The sequence below is a fragment of the Passer montanus genome, unplaced genomic scaffold, assembly GCF_014805655.1.
Source record: "Passer montanus isolate IOZ18808 unplaced genomic scaffold, ASM1480565v1 scaffold210, whole genome shotgun sequence".
In the NCBI taxonomy this organism is placed as follows: domain Eukaryota; kingdom Metazoa; phylum Chordata; class Aves; order Passeriformes; family Passeridae; genus Passer; species Passer montanus.
This window is the reverse complement of record NW_024366704.1, coordinates 113806-134209: the sequence shown is the minus strand read 5'-3', so window position 1 is coordinate 134209 and position 20404 is coordinate 113806. Positions and strand designations below refer to the sequence as shown.

Sequence of the window (20404 nt, the reverse complement as noted above, 5' to 3'; positions counted from 1 at the left end):
GTGACGAGCGTTGGGGAGTGCAGCAGAGAAAATCCAGTGGATCACCTTCGTGCAACGGAACACTTCCATCGCTAGAAACCCAAGGAAAACCCAGCTGGAGCAGCTCACAACGTTTGCCAAGGTTTGGGTTTTCCCATCCCTGTCCTCTCCCACCCCCACATTACAAAACATTGGTGCTGGGTTTGGATTTTTATTACTAAACGGGCTCCTCTGCAGTTCATAGACAACCACGGGCGAATGGGAAATTCCATTTTATACAAACAGCTCCAAAAATATTGGGAGTGAAGTATGGTTAGGAAACACTGCTCACACTGGGACCACTGTGCCTGGGGGAACAGGGGAGCAGGTTACAGCACGCCCCAGGAGCGGAGCCTCCCCCCCCTGCCCAAAAAACATACAGCAGCTCAAAACAGAAAGGTAATGTCCACAAAATTAAGTTTTTCATGCTATTCTACTTTCCAGTGCTCTCCAATCCATGTGCCATGGCCAGGTAGGGAACGCTGAGGTATATTCCAACAGAGATACCTGCATCCAGAGGAAAATCCATCTCTGGAAAGGGCTTTTTTTTTTTTTTTTTTTGGTTGGTTTGGTTTGGTTTTGCACAAAGCAAGTGCTGTGCAGGACTTTCCCCCAGCTCCCATCGCTTCCAATTGATCCCAGACCATAGGTGACACCCCCATTTTTTAGGCACTTTTCCAAGGGAGTTGTCACTTTGCTGAACCCATTTTTGCCTTCTGGCCCACTCCACCCCCTCCCGTGGCACCCAATCAGAGTCAGGGAATAGTCTCTCCTCTAAGTCCAATTGATTTTTTTTTTTCCCCCTATGGAAAATTTCCTGTGTATAAAATGACAAAGGAAATGTTTAATTAAAGAGGAACAGCCTGACTTGGCAGTTTTGCAAGACAGAAGATGGCTCTTTTGTATTTAAAACTAATTTCACAATTCAAATTGGACTTTTTTTGAAGTATACGAATGAGACATAAATATAGGCTTATCAATCTGCTTAAAAATTTCATTCACATCATGGAAAATGTTTTTCATTTATTAAAAATATCACATTTGGAGACTAGAAACAGTAAAGTGCATGAAAAGTTTCAAATAGAAATTCAAGAAAATCTTATAGCAGCAAAAAAGCAGAATAAAGAAAAACTTAAAAACACAGACACGACCTTTTCCTATCACTGTGCCATGTTTTTTAAACATTAAGCAGCCAAACAACTTGGTTTTTTTGTTTCGTTTTTTTTTTTCTTTTTCCAGAAAATTGCATCATGTTTAATGCCTCTTGAGGCACAAGGTTTTGAACTGGCCACCCAGAGCATTAAAAGGAAAGAGAAAACAAGGATTTCCAACACGTCCAAAGAGCATTAACATTTGGGAAGGAACCAGCAGCTTTTTACTTCAGCCCTGACTGACAACAGCTCCCAAACAAATTGGAACCAGGAGGATTTAGAGCTCGAATTTGATCACAGATACTTTGGATGTCTTTGGTTTTCTGATAGTACTGAGATGAGGGGCAGGGCCATGCTGCCAGTCGTTTATAGTCAGGTATTAAGTGCTTTGCTAATGTGCAAAATTTATGTCGGATGCAGAGTTGAGTCTCCATTTTGGATTCAAACAAAGAGTATTTCTAACATTCTTCCTACAAAACAAGCATCCCTAGTTTTGTTTTTCTTTTTCTAAAAGGTTGGCTCAATTTGCCACGTTCTGGAAAAAAGCATTACCTTGAAATATGTTAAATGCAAGTTTTTAAATCTTTTTTGTCCATTTAGAAGTGCAGCTTCCTACTGAAAAGAAAAAGCCAGTTTAAAGTAAAATAAAAAAAAAACCCAAAACAAAACACAAACAAAAATTAAATTAAAAACCTGGAAAGGGGAATAATACTTTGGTTCCAGCCCTAGTGCCAAATGATACCGATATGCACCAAAATGTGCAAAAATCTCTTATCAAACACATAAGGAAAGGAGCTCGAAGAAGCAGCTGAAGGTTGGCCATACTTCACTCCTATCTAGAGGGATTTACAAGTGTACAGGTCCGTGGGGCAGCCCGTGGGGCTGCACTACCTGCAGGAGGGCAGGTGCATGCCGTTCACCAGCGGCAGCAGTGGCGGCTGCAGCTCCAGCTGCGTCAGCAGCGAGAAGTGGTCCGAGGGGATGTGCGGGTGCGGGCACCCCGTGATGTTGTTGTCCACCAGCCACTGAGGGTCCAAAGGGCCCAGCACGCCCAGCACGTTCATGTGAGTGTTGGAGTAGAAAATGTAGTCAATCACACCCTGCGGAGAGAGCGAGAGAGCGCAGTGAGGGCAGGGCACGCCCTGCAGCCCTGCTCATCAGCCCGGGGGCCGGGCTCTGACACGGCACAGCCCCCGGGATCGATCGGGGCTTACTTTGAAGTCGAAAGTGTAATTGGTGTAAGGCATCAGGTTGTTCTCGTAGGCGCTCTTGAGCTGGAAGCCGTGCGTGATCCTGCCCTCCGAGGCTCCGTTCTTGCCGTTGCCGCTGAAGTTCATCAGACACTCGTTGTAGCGCAGCTCCTTGAAGTCCTTGTGGTTGTCAGCTACTATGCCGTTGCTCAGGTATTCCACTACACCTGGGGGCAAGGGGAAGGGTTTAGGGAGCTGCTTTCAAAGACAGCTTTGGGGTATTGTAAACCAGAAGGCCACCAAGGCACCATGAGTTCAGTTAGCAAAGCAAACCCCTCTCCTTAGAAAGTCTTCATCAGGAACTCACTTCTTTCCTACTTTCTTATTGCTACTTCAGGCATGGATAATGGATAAATAAGTCATTTAATAATGACTTATTTAAGATCTAACTGTGCTTTTCTACACTTTTGTAGGTGCAGCCAGCTCTCCTGGAGTGTCCAGCTAGGTACTGGAAGAGCAGGCGACTCAGCCAGAGGGCTCGCAGTCTCTTCAGCCAGATTTCCAAAGGCAGCTCTTCCTAGGAAAGCTCTCACCCATACCTTCCCTGGGCAGTGCAAAACAACCCCCTCGCCTTCAGAGGAAAAAGTGGACCCTGAGATCCTAAGAAGGTAAGTTAAAAGTCAGGCCCAACACCCAGCCTCACCTGAATCAGGCAGTGAGTTGAGGTCCGCACACAGCACCAGAGGGATAGAGTTGGGATCTGCTGTCGGGCTACTGGGCCTGCTCGAGGCTTTCTCCAGGATGTTTTTCAGCTCTGAGACGAACATCATGGTCTGGATGAGTTTCACATCTGAGTATTCGGGGTCCCAGTGCATGTGGGCATTGGCCACGATGAGCAGCTGCTTGTCCACGTGAAGCGATTTCATACCTGGACACACAATGGTAGCAGTGAAAGGTTCTGTGCTCCTGCTTGCTCATACTTGGGGTGTAGCTCCTCAGGGCTCAGGGTCAGACCCACCAGCAGATGGGTGTGCTTTCATTGCTTAAACCTGCTGAAATGCCTGTAAACAGCCCAGGGAGCTCCTTCCAGCCTCCTCTGAAGCCATGAAAACCCCAGCCACGCAGACAGAGCAGGGTGGCAGTTTTACCTGCGCTGGAATTGTCTGCTGCATCTGATCAAACTTAATGAAAATGTGACAGTCAGTCAATCAAGAGGCAGGAAAAGATACCTGATAATCTCCTCCTTCCACATCAGTACATTAGCACTGACATCTAATCACTGGGGGAGGGTGGAAGGAGTCAATCCAGGGGAGGAAAAGAGAGTTGAAAATAGAAGTTGAACATTGTTGCCAACTACTGGTAAGAGCAAATGTGTGTAAACACAGTGACCTTGGGAAAGCTGAGCTGCTCAAGCAGAATGTAACAGAGTAAGTAAGCAGGGATAAAAGCCTGAAAGGAGAAAAGCAAATGTTGGGCATCTTGCTGTGAGCACAACCAGACCATGTCCTCTGTGCCTGTCTGAGCCACCCATGGGCTGCACCACCAAGGGGAACAGCATGGATTACCTAGGAACAACTCGTGCCTGTCTGTGGAGCTGAGTAGCAGTCAGGACACCGCAGTCATACTCACTTGCTCCAAATAATTCCTTGTGCACCTCCAACACCACGGCGACCCCGATGTTGTCCTTGGTCATCACTCTGTTCAACATGGCTTCCGAGCCCTCCGAGTTGGCCATGGCCACCTGGTTGAACTCCACCGTGTGCTTCTGCACCAGAGTGAACCTGGGCAACAGGGAGAGAACCCCAGTGAGCAGCTGTGCCACAGCCCCCGTGGCAGTGTCCCCATCTGACAACCATCCCTGTCTGCTCCCGCAGGCTCCCTCTCTTCCAAACCGCTCCAGCTGGGTCTAGACCTGGCCCGAGAGCTGCATTTTTCTTTTTGGAAGCAGTGAAAACTCTGAGAGGCAGCTCAGGCTTTGGGAAACCTCCATCCTGATTGCTGGGAGCTGTTCTGAGGCTGAGGTGTGAATTTCAGAAGCTGCTGCTGCTGCCCTTACTTTTCCGTTTTGAAGAATATCGCGCAGCCATCCACGTGCTTTTTCTCCTGCTCCGACATGATTTTGGCACGTGACTTTGGAGAAAAGAACCCGTCGTATCCCCGTTCTTTCAAGGCTGGCAGGAAAAGGGTGAAGTATTGCTCCGTTTCCACTTCCTGCAATTGCACACAAACACCTCAGGCTAAAGAAGTGAAGGAAACCCTTCCTTGTGCCTGCCCAGGCTCGCAGGCAGAAAAGCTGCACAGTCCGTGTCCCTTCCTAGACTAATGGCCTGCTGGGAACGGGTGTGCATCCCTGGATTTCCTGGAATCCCTCCCACAGGCAAAGTGACTGGACTATTTTGAAGAGCAGCAGACCACACACTGGAACCTAGATACACAGCTTGCATTGGGAAGACCTGGAATTTGCTACGGTGCTCCCAAGGGAACATTTAATCCTAAAGGTGGAGGTTCATGTTTTCTGTTTCTGATGGAAAATGCAGTTATGTTTTATTACCTGAAGACTAATGATGTCTGCATCACAGTTGACTATTTCTTCCATGATTCCCTTTTTCCTGTACTCCCAGTTGAGTGCCCAGGAGGGGCAGTAGCCATAGAGCTGCCGGGTGGCGTATTTATCACACAACACATTGTAACACATGACTGTAAATGAAGCTGCAGGGAGAGAGAGAAAGGCTGTCAGCCCCTGGAGATTGTCTCTTTGGCTTGGGCAAGAGTGGCTGGAAGAGCTGTGATAAAACCCAACACGGGAAAGAAATTCCCAGCTTCCCATTCAAATGACAAAAATGGTATTTACAGCACAGCCATATGGTAATTTTTCTAGTACAAATGAACAAATTGCTGTTTTCACTCTGATCCAGGAAAAGGAAGCCCAGGGTAAGTTTCCCAGTGTGTCACCTTGTGAACACAGATTTACCTGAGGGCAGAATTTGGTCTCGTTCTTTTAAAGTAATCCATGGCCTTGGAGGCAGCTGCTCTGGATGAACTGCAAAAAAAAATTAAACCAGTGATTAATTCAGAGTTTCTATTTGTAAGTTACAGTTCCTAAGTCAAAGTGATGATTGAACAATAACGTGTTTTGCATCCCCAACTCCCCAAGTCTTCAGGGGAGGCAAAAATCATTTAAAAGGGAAAAAAATTGCCATTTTAAAGATTTGTGACTATTTTTTTGTCTCTTCAGATTCAGAAGCACGACCGAAATACTCCTGCACATGGAATAAGCTGCTGAAAAGGAGGGGTAAATCCTGGCATGGTTCAGCCATCCCTTCTCCAATAACCTTGCCCTGCATCCATCATTCCTGCAGTGCCCTAACTTGGGAGACATCAAGTGGCAAAGCAGAAGGCTCAGTTACAGAACCAGAAAGCAGGACTGAGGTCAGGTACTGGATGTTCTTAATGGCTTTGGTGTTTCTTGAGCTAGATGTGACATTCTGCTTGCATTCAAATGATTATTTCTGGTGGGGAGAACCAAAATGGCTTCAGCAAGGCAGACTTTGCCCTTGGTGGGTAATTGAACAGAGAGAACATGTGGCTGTAACACGGGAGACCCTTAGCACACATCAGCCTCTTCCACCAGGTGTGTTTTGGGATGTGATGGAGCCACCTGGCAAAAACACTACAGCAGGGAAGGAATACTCTCCCTCCAGTGGTTCACAGTCCTGTTTTAACAGCAAATCCTACTTTTAAAGCCTTTGTGCACCAGATCCCCAGGGCTGTACCTGCTAGATTGTCAAGCATGTAGTTCAGTAGCTTTCGGGTTCCGTCTGGATCCTGGTAGAGGCTGAGAATATCTTGGGATAAAGGATTGCCTGCCAACAGCACAAAACAACAGCGAGGGGATCAGCTGCCTGCCTTTCTTGAGGCTTTCCACCCAAAGAAAATCTCCCAGAATGAGAACAGACAAATTAACTCAGCAGGTTAAAGGGTTTATTTCCCTGACTGCAGATTTGAAATGAGCTCCTAAGGAAGTTTAGCAGCATTAGGAAAGAGAAGCATTGTTCTCCCAGCTGCCTGGTAATTTTTGCTACCAACTTAATGCTTAAAATCACCTGTAAGAAAACCTTGAGGTAATAGAGAAAGGTTTTGAGGCCAGCCCCCCCTCAGGATTCCTGAGAACTCTTGGGAATATGGAACTGGGAAGAGCTCACCTTTCAAACCCAGGGTTTGCAGCTGGAAGAGCCGTCCAAGTTCATAAGGCAAAACCCGTAACAGATTGTTATTTAAAAGCAATTCCCTGCAGCAAATGCAAAAACACTGGGTGAGTATTACTGCAGAAGAAACTCCTAAGGTGCCGTACACTGCTCATCCTCAAAGAGATCACTTTTCACCCTGAATATTATTATGGAAAGATATGCCAATCTTCCCGTGTCAAAGCATGACTGAAATACATTCATGAGGGGGAAAAAAACCACAAAGCCCAAGATTAAACCAGGGATGGAAATGGTGATATATCAGCAATCAGAAAAAAAGGCCAGCAAACCCAAAACTAATTATCAGAACCAAAGCTCTGCACCAATCTGGAGTTTTTCAGAATTATTTGAAATACAGGCACAGGAAACAAACTGAAACTCTCGGTCCCAATCCCACGCTAGAGACTTTTTGTGAAGTTAACCAGAATAATCCCCCTCACCTGAGAGACACCATGTTTCCTAGTTCTGCTGGTAAACTTCTGAGTTTGTTGGATGACAGATCCAGGTAAACCAGGTTGTGAAGCTTGGCAATATCAGGTGGAATGCGAGTAAGGTTGTTGTCATTGAGGTGCAGAGCAGTCAGGTGTGTCAGCGACCACAGCGACGTGCTTAAGCTCCGCACTCTCCCTGCAAGAGGAAAGCAAGGAACTCAAACACCTCCTCAGCCTGGACCCCCTCAGGATCTGGAGTGCTCTGGGGCACTAACTATGGGAATTTAAACCCCAACCAACTCACCCGAGATCTCTAATTCAGCCCAGTGCGACTTCTTCCCGTTGGCCACCTCTTCCGCCGACATGATGGTGTAAATTCTGCGGGGATCTGGAGGATCATATTTTTCCTTTGGCATCCCTGTTAGTCTGAAAGACCATCACAACTGTTACTGCACAGCATTCCTTCCTTTCTGTTCTTCCCAAGGATGCCCTGCAACACCACGTCCCAGAGTTTATGCACAGTAGCTGTGGGGCTGCCAAGCAGGCGCTCACAAAATTCTGGGATGGAGAAGAGCGTTTCTTCCTAGGAATCTGGGGTTTCTACAGTCACCTGCTGGCTCTCCCAGTTTACCCCCCATAACCCACGGAGCTGTTGGCTCTGTGCAGAACCTGCAGACAAGATCAGAAGCATTCTGCTGTTCCCAGATTGCTCCCTCCTGTCGTTTGCACAGGGAAGGCTCTTAACTTCTACTTACAAAGTCCCACTTCTCCACTGCACTGCACTCCACTGCTCCAAACTGCAGTCTGAGGGGGAATTAGCTCAATTTTCCCATTAACTATCCAGCTTTTGTGTTCTGTGCTTTTTCATGCTCGGGATCAGTCAAGACCTTTGTATTCCTAATGGCCCAGGAGCCATGAAAAGAGCTCAGGTAAAGCTCCCATTTAGCAGTTCTGGGGCACAAAGGGCTCCAGCCCAGTGCAAAATGTGAACATCAGAAGCCTAAGGATGAGCCTGTGCACACCAAATTCATCCAATTGTCCTGACTGTCAGAAGGGAGCTCCGATGTCCCATTAAAAAACCACCCACTTGCCAGGGGACACAGGGAGAGGTTTTATTCCCTGCCTCCCTAGGCTGTTGCTCAGCAGGACTCTGTGTGTGATTTAAAAAGACGAGGTTAGCCGAGTTTGCTGGTCTTTCCCTCCCCAGACACACAAAATCCACGAGCCTTGACTTCATACAAATCCAAAGCAGCTGCTCCAGAGGGTGCAGCTCTTCCCTCACACACTCTCCTCCAGCCAGCTGCAGTAGGTGTGCAGATCCTCAAACAGCTCCAACTTGAATTTGAGGTAAGAAGCTGAGGGTTCTGCTCAGCAAGTCCAGCTAACCAAAGATGCCACTTTCCCTCTACGAGGGTCAAGTCCTGCAGGGTTTTCCAGCTGATGCTGACAGCCATTCCAGCGTTCTGACACGGAGCAAGAGCTGTCCCCTGCCAAGGGTCTCAGTTACAGGGCTGCTGCTTCCCTTCCCCCACCAAGGCCCAAGGAAACTGCAGGGGCAAATGCGAGCCCCACATCTAATTACAGCCCCCTGTCACTTCCAGGTGAGCTCACACGGCCAGCAGAGCTACGGGATAAGAGGATTCCGTGCTCACACTGCCTGGCACGGGGCCATGAAGGAAACCAGTTACTTAAGGACATGGGATTACACCTGAAATCCTTCCACCTTTGCTCCAGAATCCCAAAATCACAACAGCCTTTCCCCGCAACGCAAGCAGGCTGCGCTTTGGGAGTGCCAAATCTCTGCTGCTTGGATTTCACTGGATTTATCTTCGCTCTTCAAGTGCTGGTGTGGAAGCGGGCAGCACTTGAACAGACTCCTCACAGCCCCTGCCAGGCCACAGGAGCCCTATTCCACCTGCCCTTGCTGCTCCATCTGTCAGATGTCAAGCTGATCTGTACCTCTGCAGCACCTGGACCCAAGGCACGGCACACTTGGCTGTTCAAACCCAGGACTTGGGTGAGTGCTCTGTGATGAAGTCCTTAAAACCACGGTGCTGAGACCACCTGAGGCACCCCCTGCCCATCCAGTGAGCCCCTGACACCATCTGAAAGCTCCAGGACTACTCCTTGGCAGGGCACCCAGATAAATGATGTTGAAATACAGAAGTGCTCTGCCAATGCAGAGCGATGTGTGGCCATCAGGGGCCTTCCAGAGGAGTGAGCCCTGAGCTGGGAGGCAAAGGACACGCGCATTTTTCAGCTGTTAGTCACTTGAATATTGCTTTGAAATCGTGGTGAGTCAAACAGGCAGCGGTGTCATTGCCACAGTTACAGAAAGGGGAAAACAAACCTAAATCAAATGCACTTTTTTCTGTCCTTCTGCATCACAGCAACATTGAGGAAGACCTGAAAGTCACCGTGTGTAATTTTGTTCTTAGGCAAAAAATTGATTCTGCCTGGGTTCCCAGCTCCTGCCATTCCTATCTGCCATTCTGCTTGTCCTGGAACCAAAACAATATCCAGAAATCCCAACCTGGTTTTGCTCAGTCTTCATGGAACCACACTGAGTTCCCTGGATCTGTGAACTCCAAAATCTGATGCGCATCAGTGCAAATTCTGGCAGGCTTTTATCCTAAAGGCTCCCCTTGGAAAACTTCTGAAGCTACCAAAACTTGCTCTCTGCTACAGATCTAGCCCTGATTTAATGTAAATTAAACACAGAATCTCTTCCTCATTTTGTGTAAATTACAGAAAACCTGGAGATGAGGACATCAGTGCATTAGTAAGAACAATATTTAAACTCTGGGGGTTCCTAATGGAACTCTCTGGGTCCAAAAAACCCAGAGGGGACTGGCAGAGCAGGATTACTCAGCTGTAACCCTAAGTATGGTTCTGGGTGAGCCTAAGCAGCTCACTGAGGTGGATATAAAAGGGTCAGGGGCAGGTACTGTGTTTCCACCAGAAGGTGTGTGCCTGCCTTTTCCTTGGGCTTTTGGAGTTTTATGCTGTTTTACTTGCTGGGCTGTTTTTGTGTATGAGGCATGCTGACTATCATTTAAAGCCTGGAGAAAAGAAATGAGTAATGGAATGCTGCTGAAGGTGTGAAGAGTGTCAGAGCAAAGGTTGAGCTACTGGGTTGCAGCAGAGGCTTTTAATATGAAGAAATGTTTTTTGGGCAGCAGACAACAGGAACTTCTGGCTTTCAAGCACACAGTCCCTTCCCCAGAGAGTGTAGATGGTGCATTTCTTAAATTACAGTGCCCAAAAGGTGTTTTGTTCAAGTTGTTTGACACCTCAGTGCCTAAATGAGGAGGCAAATGGAGAAGAGCTGTGCCTGCCTCCTGCTGCAGCCCTGTGTTCACAGGCACAGCTCCAATCCCTCACCTTCAGCCCAGTGACATTCTTTGTGATCCTTTCCTTTTCCCCCCAGCCTCTGTACACGGCTGAGTCAAGCTGCCAAAGCATTCTGGAAGCCATCCAGCAGCCATGCCTGAGTGGCTCTTCCTTCCTGTGAGCACAGCTGACTGTCCATCCCCTCCCATGCGGGGATCCCTCCCAGGAATTAGCCGTGTGTTGGCTGCCGGGGCGTGCGCGTGTGTACGCACACGTTGTCCAGCCGGGCTGAGGGCTGGCAAACAGCACCCTTTGCAGCCCTTCTTCATCTCCACGGCCATTCCTGTGCTTTGGAGGCAGCCCTGAGTGGCTGCAAAGGCTGCTTGTCTGCTCTGCTTTTGGGGGAGTGTGACAAAAGTCTCCCCATTTCAGCACAGCCAACAGCCACAAGCACAAAAACTGGATTTCCTCCTCTATGGGGCAGGAAAATCAGGTGATTGTTCAAGGGTATGGTAAGGGGAGTCAAAGAAAGCTGCCGATACTGGGGTATGTGCAGATGTGTTAGCTTAGGGTAAACTATTTGCTATATCCCTGTATACAGCATCTAGTCTGTATAAATCAGCATTAAACATTGGAGAATGGGGAATTCCGGTGGTCTTCGGCATGGATCTGAGCTTTTGCCAGATGCTTTCCTGCAGGACTGTGTCCAACCACCTCTGTGTACACTGCCTCTCCCAAGAATTCAAGGAGCACCCTGAGTCTGCCCTCCCAGGTACTGTGTCTTTCCAGCTTATTCCAAGTACCCTGACTGGGGTAGAGATTAGCAGGGAATCAAATATAAATGCCTCATCATGTTTTTTTAATTTAAAAAAATCCCTCAAACAATTCAAAAGCAATGTTTGAGGAGATTTGAAAGAACCCCTGAGGGAAGTCTGACACAGAACACAAGGAAATTCAAGCTGGGACTAGGGAAAGGTAAGAGGTAACCAGGAACCTGCAGCAGGCAGTAAATTCAGTGGTGCTGGGGTCCCAGGGGGCTCCACGTTATCTCTTTGAGCCCAGAGAAGCACAGACAAGTCAGAAGCAAACAGCAAAAGCCAAGGGGAGGAGTGGGAAGGGAGGGAACGAGCTGTATTTGATTAATTCCAGAGCCAACTGGCACTCACTTGATGGAAATGCTAATTGTCCCACTGACATACACCCACTAGTTATTCCCCTCATTCCCTCCCCTCCTCTAAATGAAGCAGTCTTTTCTTAAATCACAGGTAACACAAGCAAATCCAGGTTTCCACCCTTCCTCTTCCTCATGTCACACCCCCACTTACAGGACCAGCTGAACTATTTACTGCATGGAAATCCTACACAGCTGCTTTTTATTGCTGTGCTTGGTTAAGAGTCACTCCTCACTTCCAAGGAACAGTTCCTCCCTGCTGGAAGCAGCCTGTTACCTCTCAGGGAGTGCATGACAGCTCCTGGATACTCACATCAGGTCACTGTCTGCAGGTGCCTTTTACCCTTTGTGCTTCCAGAGCAGCTCTTGGGGCTGCTTCACGTGCAAACACAGGGCAGGCTGCTCCCCAGAATAAGGCTCTGCTTACCAGAAATGCATGCAAGGGGCCACTGTAGGGCAAGAAGTGCTCCCAGCAGCCAGCCTGTAAATGTCATCAGAAGCCCCCAAAGGGCTGGTTTAAACACTGTGCTTATTTATTTACACAAGTATCTTGCACTGTTTCAGAGAAATGACCCATTTGCAATGCTGCTCCATCCCCTGGGGAGTGCTGGGCTTCTAATGAGATCCAGGACAGAGTGGCTTAAAGGATTAGGAGCTGAAGTCACCAGGAGTGTGGGGAAGGAAGGAGCCAGTGCTGGATCAAGACAAAACACCGGCCTGGGCTGTGGGCATGGCAGAGAAACAGCCAAGTATGGCTGCAGCTTAAAGCAGGGGGTTTTCCTGGGACTGGGGAGACACAGAAGTGCCAACAGCAGGGGCACGGCGAGCTGGCAGGGCTGTGGTGTGCCAGTGTCCCTCCGAGGCGGGAGGGGAAGGGCTGCTCTGCTGGCAAGGCTGATCTGACACCCATCCAGTCACTCCGGAATGACACAGACCTGCTCAGGCTGTGCTGAGAGCCAACACCGTGCCTCACTCAACTCCTCAGGATCGATACCTGGAGAGGAGTCAGCTATTGACCTCGTTTTTGAGCAAAACTACACGGGAATTACGAATCCATGCACGCTGAGGTCTTCTCAATGAAGCAAGCCTAAGATACAGCTGGAATCATCAATACCCTTTCATCCTTCAAAGCCCAAAGTTTGGGCTAGGAGGAAAGAAATGAGATTATTTCCACAGCCACGGTGTCATCTCCCCTTTTCAGTGGGAGACTGCCAGCCCTTCCACAAAATAAGCAAAGCCCAGCAACACTTCAGTTACTCTGCTTCAACAATCCAAAGAAATCTGCCACTGAAAAACTTAATTCAAACAGCTTTAGGGTTACAAGGCTTGCCTTGTTCAACCACAGGTAAGTTTGGATGAGTCAAAGCTCAAGATTTTAAGAGGAAGAAGGAGAAAAAGAAAAAAAAAAAAGCCAAAGGAAAAAGCACACACTGATAGTGGAAACTGTTTTGCAATCACTGGCACAATAAATGAGCCTTTTCAGTCTGAACAGGCCCCAGGATGCTGCACTAGTGCTCAAAGTAGCTGGGCTTGTATGCTCAGGAGGAGAGAGAAGGGATCTGTTAAAAAACCCCAGTTTATAGGAATAAACCCTCTTCTCCAGAGGGTGTATATAAATGTACTTTGCATTCAAAAAAAAAAAAGTTTGCCTAATAGCCTGAGCAAAGCATATTATTTGAATATTGAAAGATAGTTCAGCTGCTTCTGTATCTGATTATCCCAGTCTTTCCCATGAGCATTTCCACCTTACTTAAACTTCCAACTAGAATCCCACACTGGTTTGGGCTGGAAGGGACCTTTAAGCCTCTCCAGCTCACATCCCTGCCATGGGCAGGGGCACCTTCCACTGCCCCAGGCTGCTCCAGGCCCTGTCCAGCCTGGCCTTGGACACTTCCAGGGATCCAGGGCCAGGCACAGCTGCTCTGGGCAGCCTGCTCCAGAAGAGAGGCTCAGCTTGTGTGGGCTCCTCTGTTCAGCCACGTGAAGGGATCTCACCTAAAGGCAGGGAATACCTTTGGCAAGTTTTGCTGTAGCTTTTCAAACAGGTTGGTTTTCTACTATTTCTTAACCTGCTGGCAGGTGAGAGGTTAATTACAGAGCTCTCTGAAAGGAAGCTGAAGAAGACAAATGCCTGGCAAAGGCCTGGTGCTACCTCCCCTGCTGTACAGAAATGCAGAGTAAAGGAAGAGCACAGACTCGGTGGGTAGGTCAAGAGGCAGGTAAGGATTCAGGAATGCTGGAGCCTTGTTGACAGCCTGAGGTTTTCAACCAGGTAATTTTCCAAGCAGAAAATACTTGTGAGTTATACTCATCTCCCCACATCCAGGGTTGTTTTGTTCAGACCTGCAGCTGCCACAAAATAAACGGCCAATGACTTAAAACTGAATTATTCCCCCTTTACCTGCACAGGAAGCACCTGGGGGTTCCTAGAGCAGGCAGAAAACCACCTTGCAAAAAACCACCTAGTCTCAAACCTCCTGGTCTGTCCACAGTCTCAAGACACTCCACAGATATGCTTTCTCATGCACTCCAAACATTCCTAATTCCTCTGGTGCACTCCACTCCTTCCCTGTCTTTTGCTCTAGTCTAAGGAGGAGGAGGAAGGCTCCTTGCACAGGTACAAACATGTCCCTGGAGACTGACCTGCTCCCAGTGGCAAGATGTGACTTGGATGGAGGGAAAAAAAGGTAAGGCCAGCTCTTCCTGGCACCTGGGAATGTTCTGGTATGCGAGAAGTCATCTGGGCCTGCTTTCCTTTTGCTTTCTTAACCTTCCAGAACAAAAAGGGATTCAAGGAAAGGCGTTCACAAGTGGGAATTTTGCCTGGGCAGCCGTTCATCCTGTGCTAGCTCTTTCCCACTGCCAGGGCCAGTTGTAAATTAATGTAACACAAGAAGCAGAAATTGAATTTTGAACTACAGAGAAGCAGAAAGAGCAAAGGATAGTCTCCACGTGTCGGGGCTGACTCAGGATAAAGGACTTTTTTTTGGTGACATACATCCCCCCTTGTGATCTCACACAGGAAGCAAAGCATACAAAGTATGTTTTCTGCTTTCCCCCTTTCTCAGTTTTTCTGGGAGCATCCTATGGGAAAAAAAGAGCTACAAATCTGCAGAAGGAGGGCTTCAGCACTCTGTTTAGGTGGTGCTTAAATCCAGAGCCTTTTGAAAGGGCCTTTAGATTGATTTCTTAGGAAGAAAAAAAAAAAAGAAAGCAAAAGCTAATTTGTGATTAGAAGGCACAAAGATGTTCACTCAGATGGAAGCATTCCTGAAAAGCAAGGGGAAAACTACCCGAGCAATTCATTCAGCTGCCCTAAAGGGTAAACAGCAAACTTGAACACCAGCCACAAAGCCTGATTATTATTAACAGCTTGACCAAAAGCTTATGGGTTTTGTACTTTCCTTTGTACTCCTGGAATTTGATGAACTTAAAAAAATGTGTTTGACCCAAAGCAAGGAGGAGGGTGCCTCTGCAGCAACACAAGGCTGAACATTCCTCCCTCTCCTGCAGCCTGCCCAGCTGCCTCAGCCCAGGAACTTTTTCTGCCTTTACAAAATCATGTCAAATGTCTAATTGGGCCTTCCCTTCCAGGCTGTTGGAAGCAGCAGTGTGGGGAGCTGTTGACCTGGAGAGCTAATTGTGGAAGGGCTGGTGGCCAGGATAAAGGAGCTTTGCTTTGCATTCCCGTTCCCAACACAGCCCCTGGAGAGTACAGGTGGGTGCAGAACCTGGGAAGGGGAGAGGCCCACAGGACAAGAGCTGCCTCCCTAAAAATTCCTGCTGCTCTTGGCTGAGGGCACAAGAGGTTTCCCTTCGTGCTTTGTTTAGGGTAAGGAATAATCCAGATTCAAATCAACAGGAATGGTGGCAGGGTGTTCTGAAGGATTTGTCTCTTCATGTCGGAAATTTCCCAACCCTCCAGCTGCAAGTGGGGGGAACCCAAAACTAAACTCCTGCTGAAGGGAAAATTTTAATTTAGAACATGCACTTACAGCCCAGCCTTCATATCCTGCAAATCTGCATTTGGAGTCCCATAGGCCTTTTCTTCACATTTTTTCTGTCTTTCTCAGAAAAACCACCAAGCTCCTCCCCACCCAGGCAAGCAGAATGGGGAAGACAGTACACCCCACCGAGGCGAATGCTGAGCACAAATGGTGCTGTGCAGCCATAAACTGCATTAATGACTGCCCTCAGGAAATGCCAGAGCAGGGGTGAGCACACACGACCTACAAACTGTGCTTACATTACTCCCAGCAGCTCACCAGGCTTCTTTTCTCTCCCCTGCTCTGGGTGCAGCTCCCAAAATCCCTGTGCTCGCTGACTGCACCTGACTTGGAGCTACAATTGCCTGGAGCTGCTTTCTGTTCGTCCTGGAGCATTTTGGTAAGTGCTGGTTGAACATCTCCCCCTCCGAGGGATAAAATGTGTTCCTTGCAGGACAGCAACAGAGCATCTCTGCCTGTCTCTCATCCTGTTTTCCATGACCACCTGCCCAGTCGCTTCCTGGTGGTGGCTGAACACTCCTAAAGTTACATCTCTGTAAGGAGATGCCCAAGAAACTACAAAAGCTGTTCTTCTAAAGAGGATTCCAGGAAAATTTTCTTCCAGTGCTCCCTGTTACTTAGAGTAACTTCAGTTTGGTGTTTGTTTTTGTTTTGAGGAGGGTGTGGAATTTTTTTTTTCTCTCATTTTCAACTCTGAGAGAGGAATTTTCTCCCACTCAGCAGCACCCAAGTCAGGCTCAGCACCTTGCCACTGGAGGTAGGTGTCACGTAGCCCTTTTGTGAATTTACTGAGCTGCCAGCAGAGCCAGTCAGCAAGTTCAGCTAAAGGCTTTCCACGGTGCTCTCTGCCTCCAGCTCCGAGATCTGAAGGCACAGATGGGTCCAGAAAATCCTGTGCAGGTCAAGTTCTTTTTGCCATTTCTGCCACACACTTCAGTTTACTTTAATTTCAACTTTTTGGGGTGGTCTTGTGGTGTGAAGTTTGATAGACAGCCCCAAGGTGCACAAAAGACAGGGGAGGAGAACAGCAGAATTCCAGAAATATTGTCACCACCTAAGGATCTTGATAAAGAAACCTTTTTTTTGTTTTGTTTTTAAATCATTACAGGTGTGAAGCTGCACAGACAAATCACTGGAAACCCAAAGAACTATTCAGAAGGTGAAGTTACACCACACTGTCACTGCAACAAGCATCCAAGCCTTGATTACAGCCTGCCATCAAGAGAACCACAGAATCTGGACCAAAAAAAAAAAAAAAGTTACAAGAGGCTTAGCATTTAATGCTCTAAAGCACTAAATCCACAGCAAATCCTCCTGAACCTAAATATGCCTAAGACATATTTTAACTTTTTTTTTTTTTTTTAAGTTTTCACAAATGCCATCTTATGCTCCCAAAAAAACTATGCTGCACTGGTACTTTTGCTCTCTCAGTAGTCTGCAAATCAGGTTACAGTCCCGTGCCTCGAGTGCCCTTTTGGCACTCCCCTCTTTCCACCAAACAGTGAGCAAGTAAAAAGTAAGCACTTATTTGGATTTTTCTCCCCTTTTAAGCCCAAGCAACCCAAAAGTGTCCAGCAGATTACAGCTGATAGAAGCAGAATTTCTGGGGGTGGTTCAAGAAAGTTTGCCTGGAATTTACGCACGTTACTGATGGATAATTTTATCACCTAAAACCTTGGGGAGGGTTTTAGTAAGAAGAAACACATCCCTCCACTTGTGCACATTGACTCAAACAAAAAAGCCAGTGGCTGCTGTGATTTACCCGACTCTAAGTTTTAATTCTTGGTGGTTTAGATTTAAATTAAGTAGAGGCTTACCCAGTGTGGAAAGTAATTAATTTTTCTCCACTGGTGCTTTTTCATTCTCCACACACACACAAACACACCTTGGGATCACTTTCTGGCTTCTTTCTCCCAGGACTGGTGTGAAAGCTGAACCTGGTCAAAAGCCTGGCTGGCTTTTTGCAAAACCAGCCTGGCTGTTAATGGGGAAACAACAAAATACTCCCAGTTTCTCCCACTAAATGGAAGTTTTATCCCATGGAAAGAGAACAGCCATAACGTCACTTACTTCCACAAGAGAATTCCCACTGCAAATGTGATGGGGCTCCTACAGATTCTGGATGGGAAGAGGAGAGCCACACATGGCAAATACACCCGGAGCAGCCTTCCCTTCCTTTTCCTTTCCTTCCCTTTCCTTCCCAGGCAGGCAGATGAATGCCTGAGCAGGCTCCATCCCTGGAAGCAGCGCTGCTCCCAGGCCAGGGAAACACCCTCCAGGCAAAGGCAAACAAGCTCTATCAGTAAGAGTGCACTTGTGCAGATAACTGCTCCTGCAGCTGGGACTGGTGCTGGCACAGCTCTGGCAGTCACGGCTGGGAAACTCCACAGCCACTGCCACGGATCTGCGAAGTTCTGCCTTTCCCAAGCTGCAGCCAGGGTGAGTTTGTCCAGCAGTCTGCTGGTGGGGAGGCTCAGCCTGGCAGGCTGGGGTCTGGCCTTCCAAGGGTGCCAGGGAACTAAACTCTGCACAGGAACACCTATGGGCCGTTTACACTGAGTTTTATCCTTCAATTAAATGCACAAACGAAATGAGAAAGAGCCCCTGTAGGAAGAGATAAAAGGGAATAAATTAAATTGTGCTGCACTTCAGCACTCAGAGCAGCCCCCGCTTTTAACAGTAAGAAGGGAACAAAATGGAAAGTGTTTAACGGGGTTTGTTTAGCAGACAGACAGCAGAGCGCTGCAGAATTCCCACTGTTCTGTGAAGGCCAGCAGGCACACTGCAGGGCTTTGGGAGTCACCTCTGGACTGGAGTCACCTCCCAGGCTGGAGCTCCAACACAAGTTCTGTTTGGGTGAAGCAGCACCATCCTGCAGGCTGGGTCATTATTCCAGAGCACAGAGGTGTCAGCAGTGCACGCTGTCCATCTCCTCCAGAGCCACATTCTGAAATCAGGCTGGAAGCACCTCCCCAGTGGGGAGGGAGCAGGGCTCTGTCCAGGACACCAGGTCAGGCTGTGGCACAGAGCAAAACTCAGCGTCCCAGCAGCCTGGATCAGCAGCCGTGCCCATGGATGCTGCCCCCCCGCACAGGGATGTGTGGCAGAAGCATTTCCCCGTTTTCCACAGGGAGAACAGAGATGAAATCCCTGTCAGGCCGTGCTCTGCCTTCACCAGAGCTCTCTGGCCCTCCAAAGGGGAATACAGGACGATACAAGGAATTTCCCGGGTTGTGAAGAATAATGCGCTATTTCTTTTTAAAAATAAACCCGTTGCCATCACTTTCATTATCAGCCATGTCTACACACCACAAACAACTCCTGGGTGGGTGCTTGCCCCTCTAGGTTAGCTCCGAGTTGTGGGGGAGCTTCACATTTTAACTGTAAGAAATTCCCTGCGTAACCAAGGCCGTGTAAAATTTATCAGCACGGCAACTCAGAAGTTGTACCTCCCCAAAACAAATACTCAGCCTATTCAAAGTTTCCAAAAGGGCCAGATAAAAGCCACTGCTCTAAAGATTTCCAGAAGGTCAGATAAAATGTGGTGTGGCTGGGAGCAACAGAGCCCTCCGCCACATTGAGCAGGAGCACCGCAGTTTAACAAGGGAGCCCCAGACTCTAACAAAACTCAGTGTTTAAGTGCGTGCATTCCTTTGCGAGCACCACGCCTGGCCTGGCAGCCCAGGTTTTATTGCAGGTGACACTCCTGTCATCCTCCTCCTCCGGAACTGCTGCGGAGAAACCCACTGAGAACCCACCGGGAAAAGGCGGCCGGACCAGCGTCTCCCCGAAACGGCCTGACCCCGAACACCCCCTCACCCCAAACCCGCTGGGGTCACGCACAGCGCCGGGCCGGGATCCCAGCACGGCACGGGCAGGGCACTGGGGCCGAGCCCTGCTGGCCCCGCGGCCGGGATTCGCCCCACGGCCACGGCTGGGGTGACTCCCGGGGCTGAGGTTCACCTCCAGCCTGGGATCTACCCCACGGCCGGGGTTTACCCAAGGCCGGGGCTCACCCCACGCCTGAGGCTCACCTCACGGCCAGGCTTCACTCCGGGGCCCACGAGCGGGACTCGCCCCAGCGCCGCGGCTCACCCCACGGCCGGTACCCGTCTCCGCGCCGGGATCCGTCCCCCCGCGCCCGGCGCCGGCCCCACGAGCACGGCTCTCCGCACGGCCGCCCCCCGCGGCACCCCCTCGGGCAGNCGCGGGGAGGCGGCGGCGGGCGGTGCCGGGGCCGCGGCGGGGGGAGCGCGGGCTCCGGCGGCCGCACGGAAAAAACCTGCCTCCCCCTTTGCCCCCCTCCTTTTCCCATCCTCTCCCCCCCGGTGTCACGGCCGGGGAGTGCGGGCGTTTGAGTGTGCGGGTATGGGGCACCTTTGCTTCTCCTCCTCCGGGTACCGGGGTTTGGTTCGGAGCCCCGGTGTCCGTGGCACGGGTCCTCGCGGGAGCAGGGGAGTGCAGGTAAAATGAAAATAATTATAAAAAAAAGAGCACCTAGGGAGTGTCTGAGGAAGCAGCAAGCGGTTGGGGCAGCGCAGGGAGGGACAAGACATCAGGCTCCGGGGCTTTTAATTGGAATTTGCTTTCTGCTGCAGCTGCCCCAGCCGATGCTGGAGCCAAGAAGTTCATGGATGGCCGGAGAGCGGGAAGGGCCGCAGCGATGGAGCAGGGAGCGTTGGTAGGACACAGGCTTTGGGGCTGGCTGGGCATTGTCTGCGAGCCCGAAATCCGCGCTCCAGGGCAGCGAAAGGCCAGAGGCTCACGGGGCACTGGGGGAAGATGGCCAAGGATGCAGGGTCCCTGCCACAGGTGCACATTGAACAGTCTCCTCTCGCACCTTTACAGTGCCAAGTGCC

The 20404-nt window shown here is 49.2% G+C and overlaps 1 protein-coding gene across 1 annotated transcript; it reads right to left on the bottom strand.

Moving 5' to 3' along the window:
• Nucleotides 1-559: 559 nt before the first annotated feature.
• CNOT6L (CCR4-NOT transcription complex subunit 6 like) lies at nt 560-19717 on the bottom strand. The gene is made up of 12 exons (XM_039709485.1): nt 19580-19717; nt 7339-7460; nt 7044-7230; nt 6562-6647; nt 6133-6222; nt 5331-5399; nt 4911-5068; nt 4416-4570; nt 3989-4140; nt 3063-3287; nt 2384-2586; nt 560-2269 (listed from the first exon to the last, which is right to left on the bottom strand). The coding sequence occupies exons 2-12, from the start codon at nt 7448-7450 to the stop codon at nt 2057-2059; spliced, it is 1650 nt and encodes a 549-aa protein (XP_039565419.1). The 5' UTR covers nt 7451-7460; nt 19580-19717; the 3' UTR covers nt 560-2056.
• Between the last annotated feature and the right edge of the window lie 687 nt (nt 19718-20404).

Bases quoted from the DNA above. Each gene is read 5' to 3' on its own strand.
- CNOT6L (XM_039709485.1), bottom strand. From the start codon at position 7,450: ATGCCAAAGGAAAAATATGATCCTCCAGATCCCCGCAGAATTTACACC. The intron at 3,288-3,988 runs GTGAGTATGACT...TTGTGTGTCCAG, and splicing joins CAAGGAATTATTTGGAGCAA to GTATGAAATCGCTTCACGTG. The intron at 2,270-2,383 runs GTAAGCCCCGAT...CTCTCTCCGCAG, and splicing joins ATTACACTTTCGACTTCAAA to GGTGTGATTGACTACATTTT.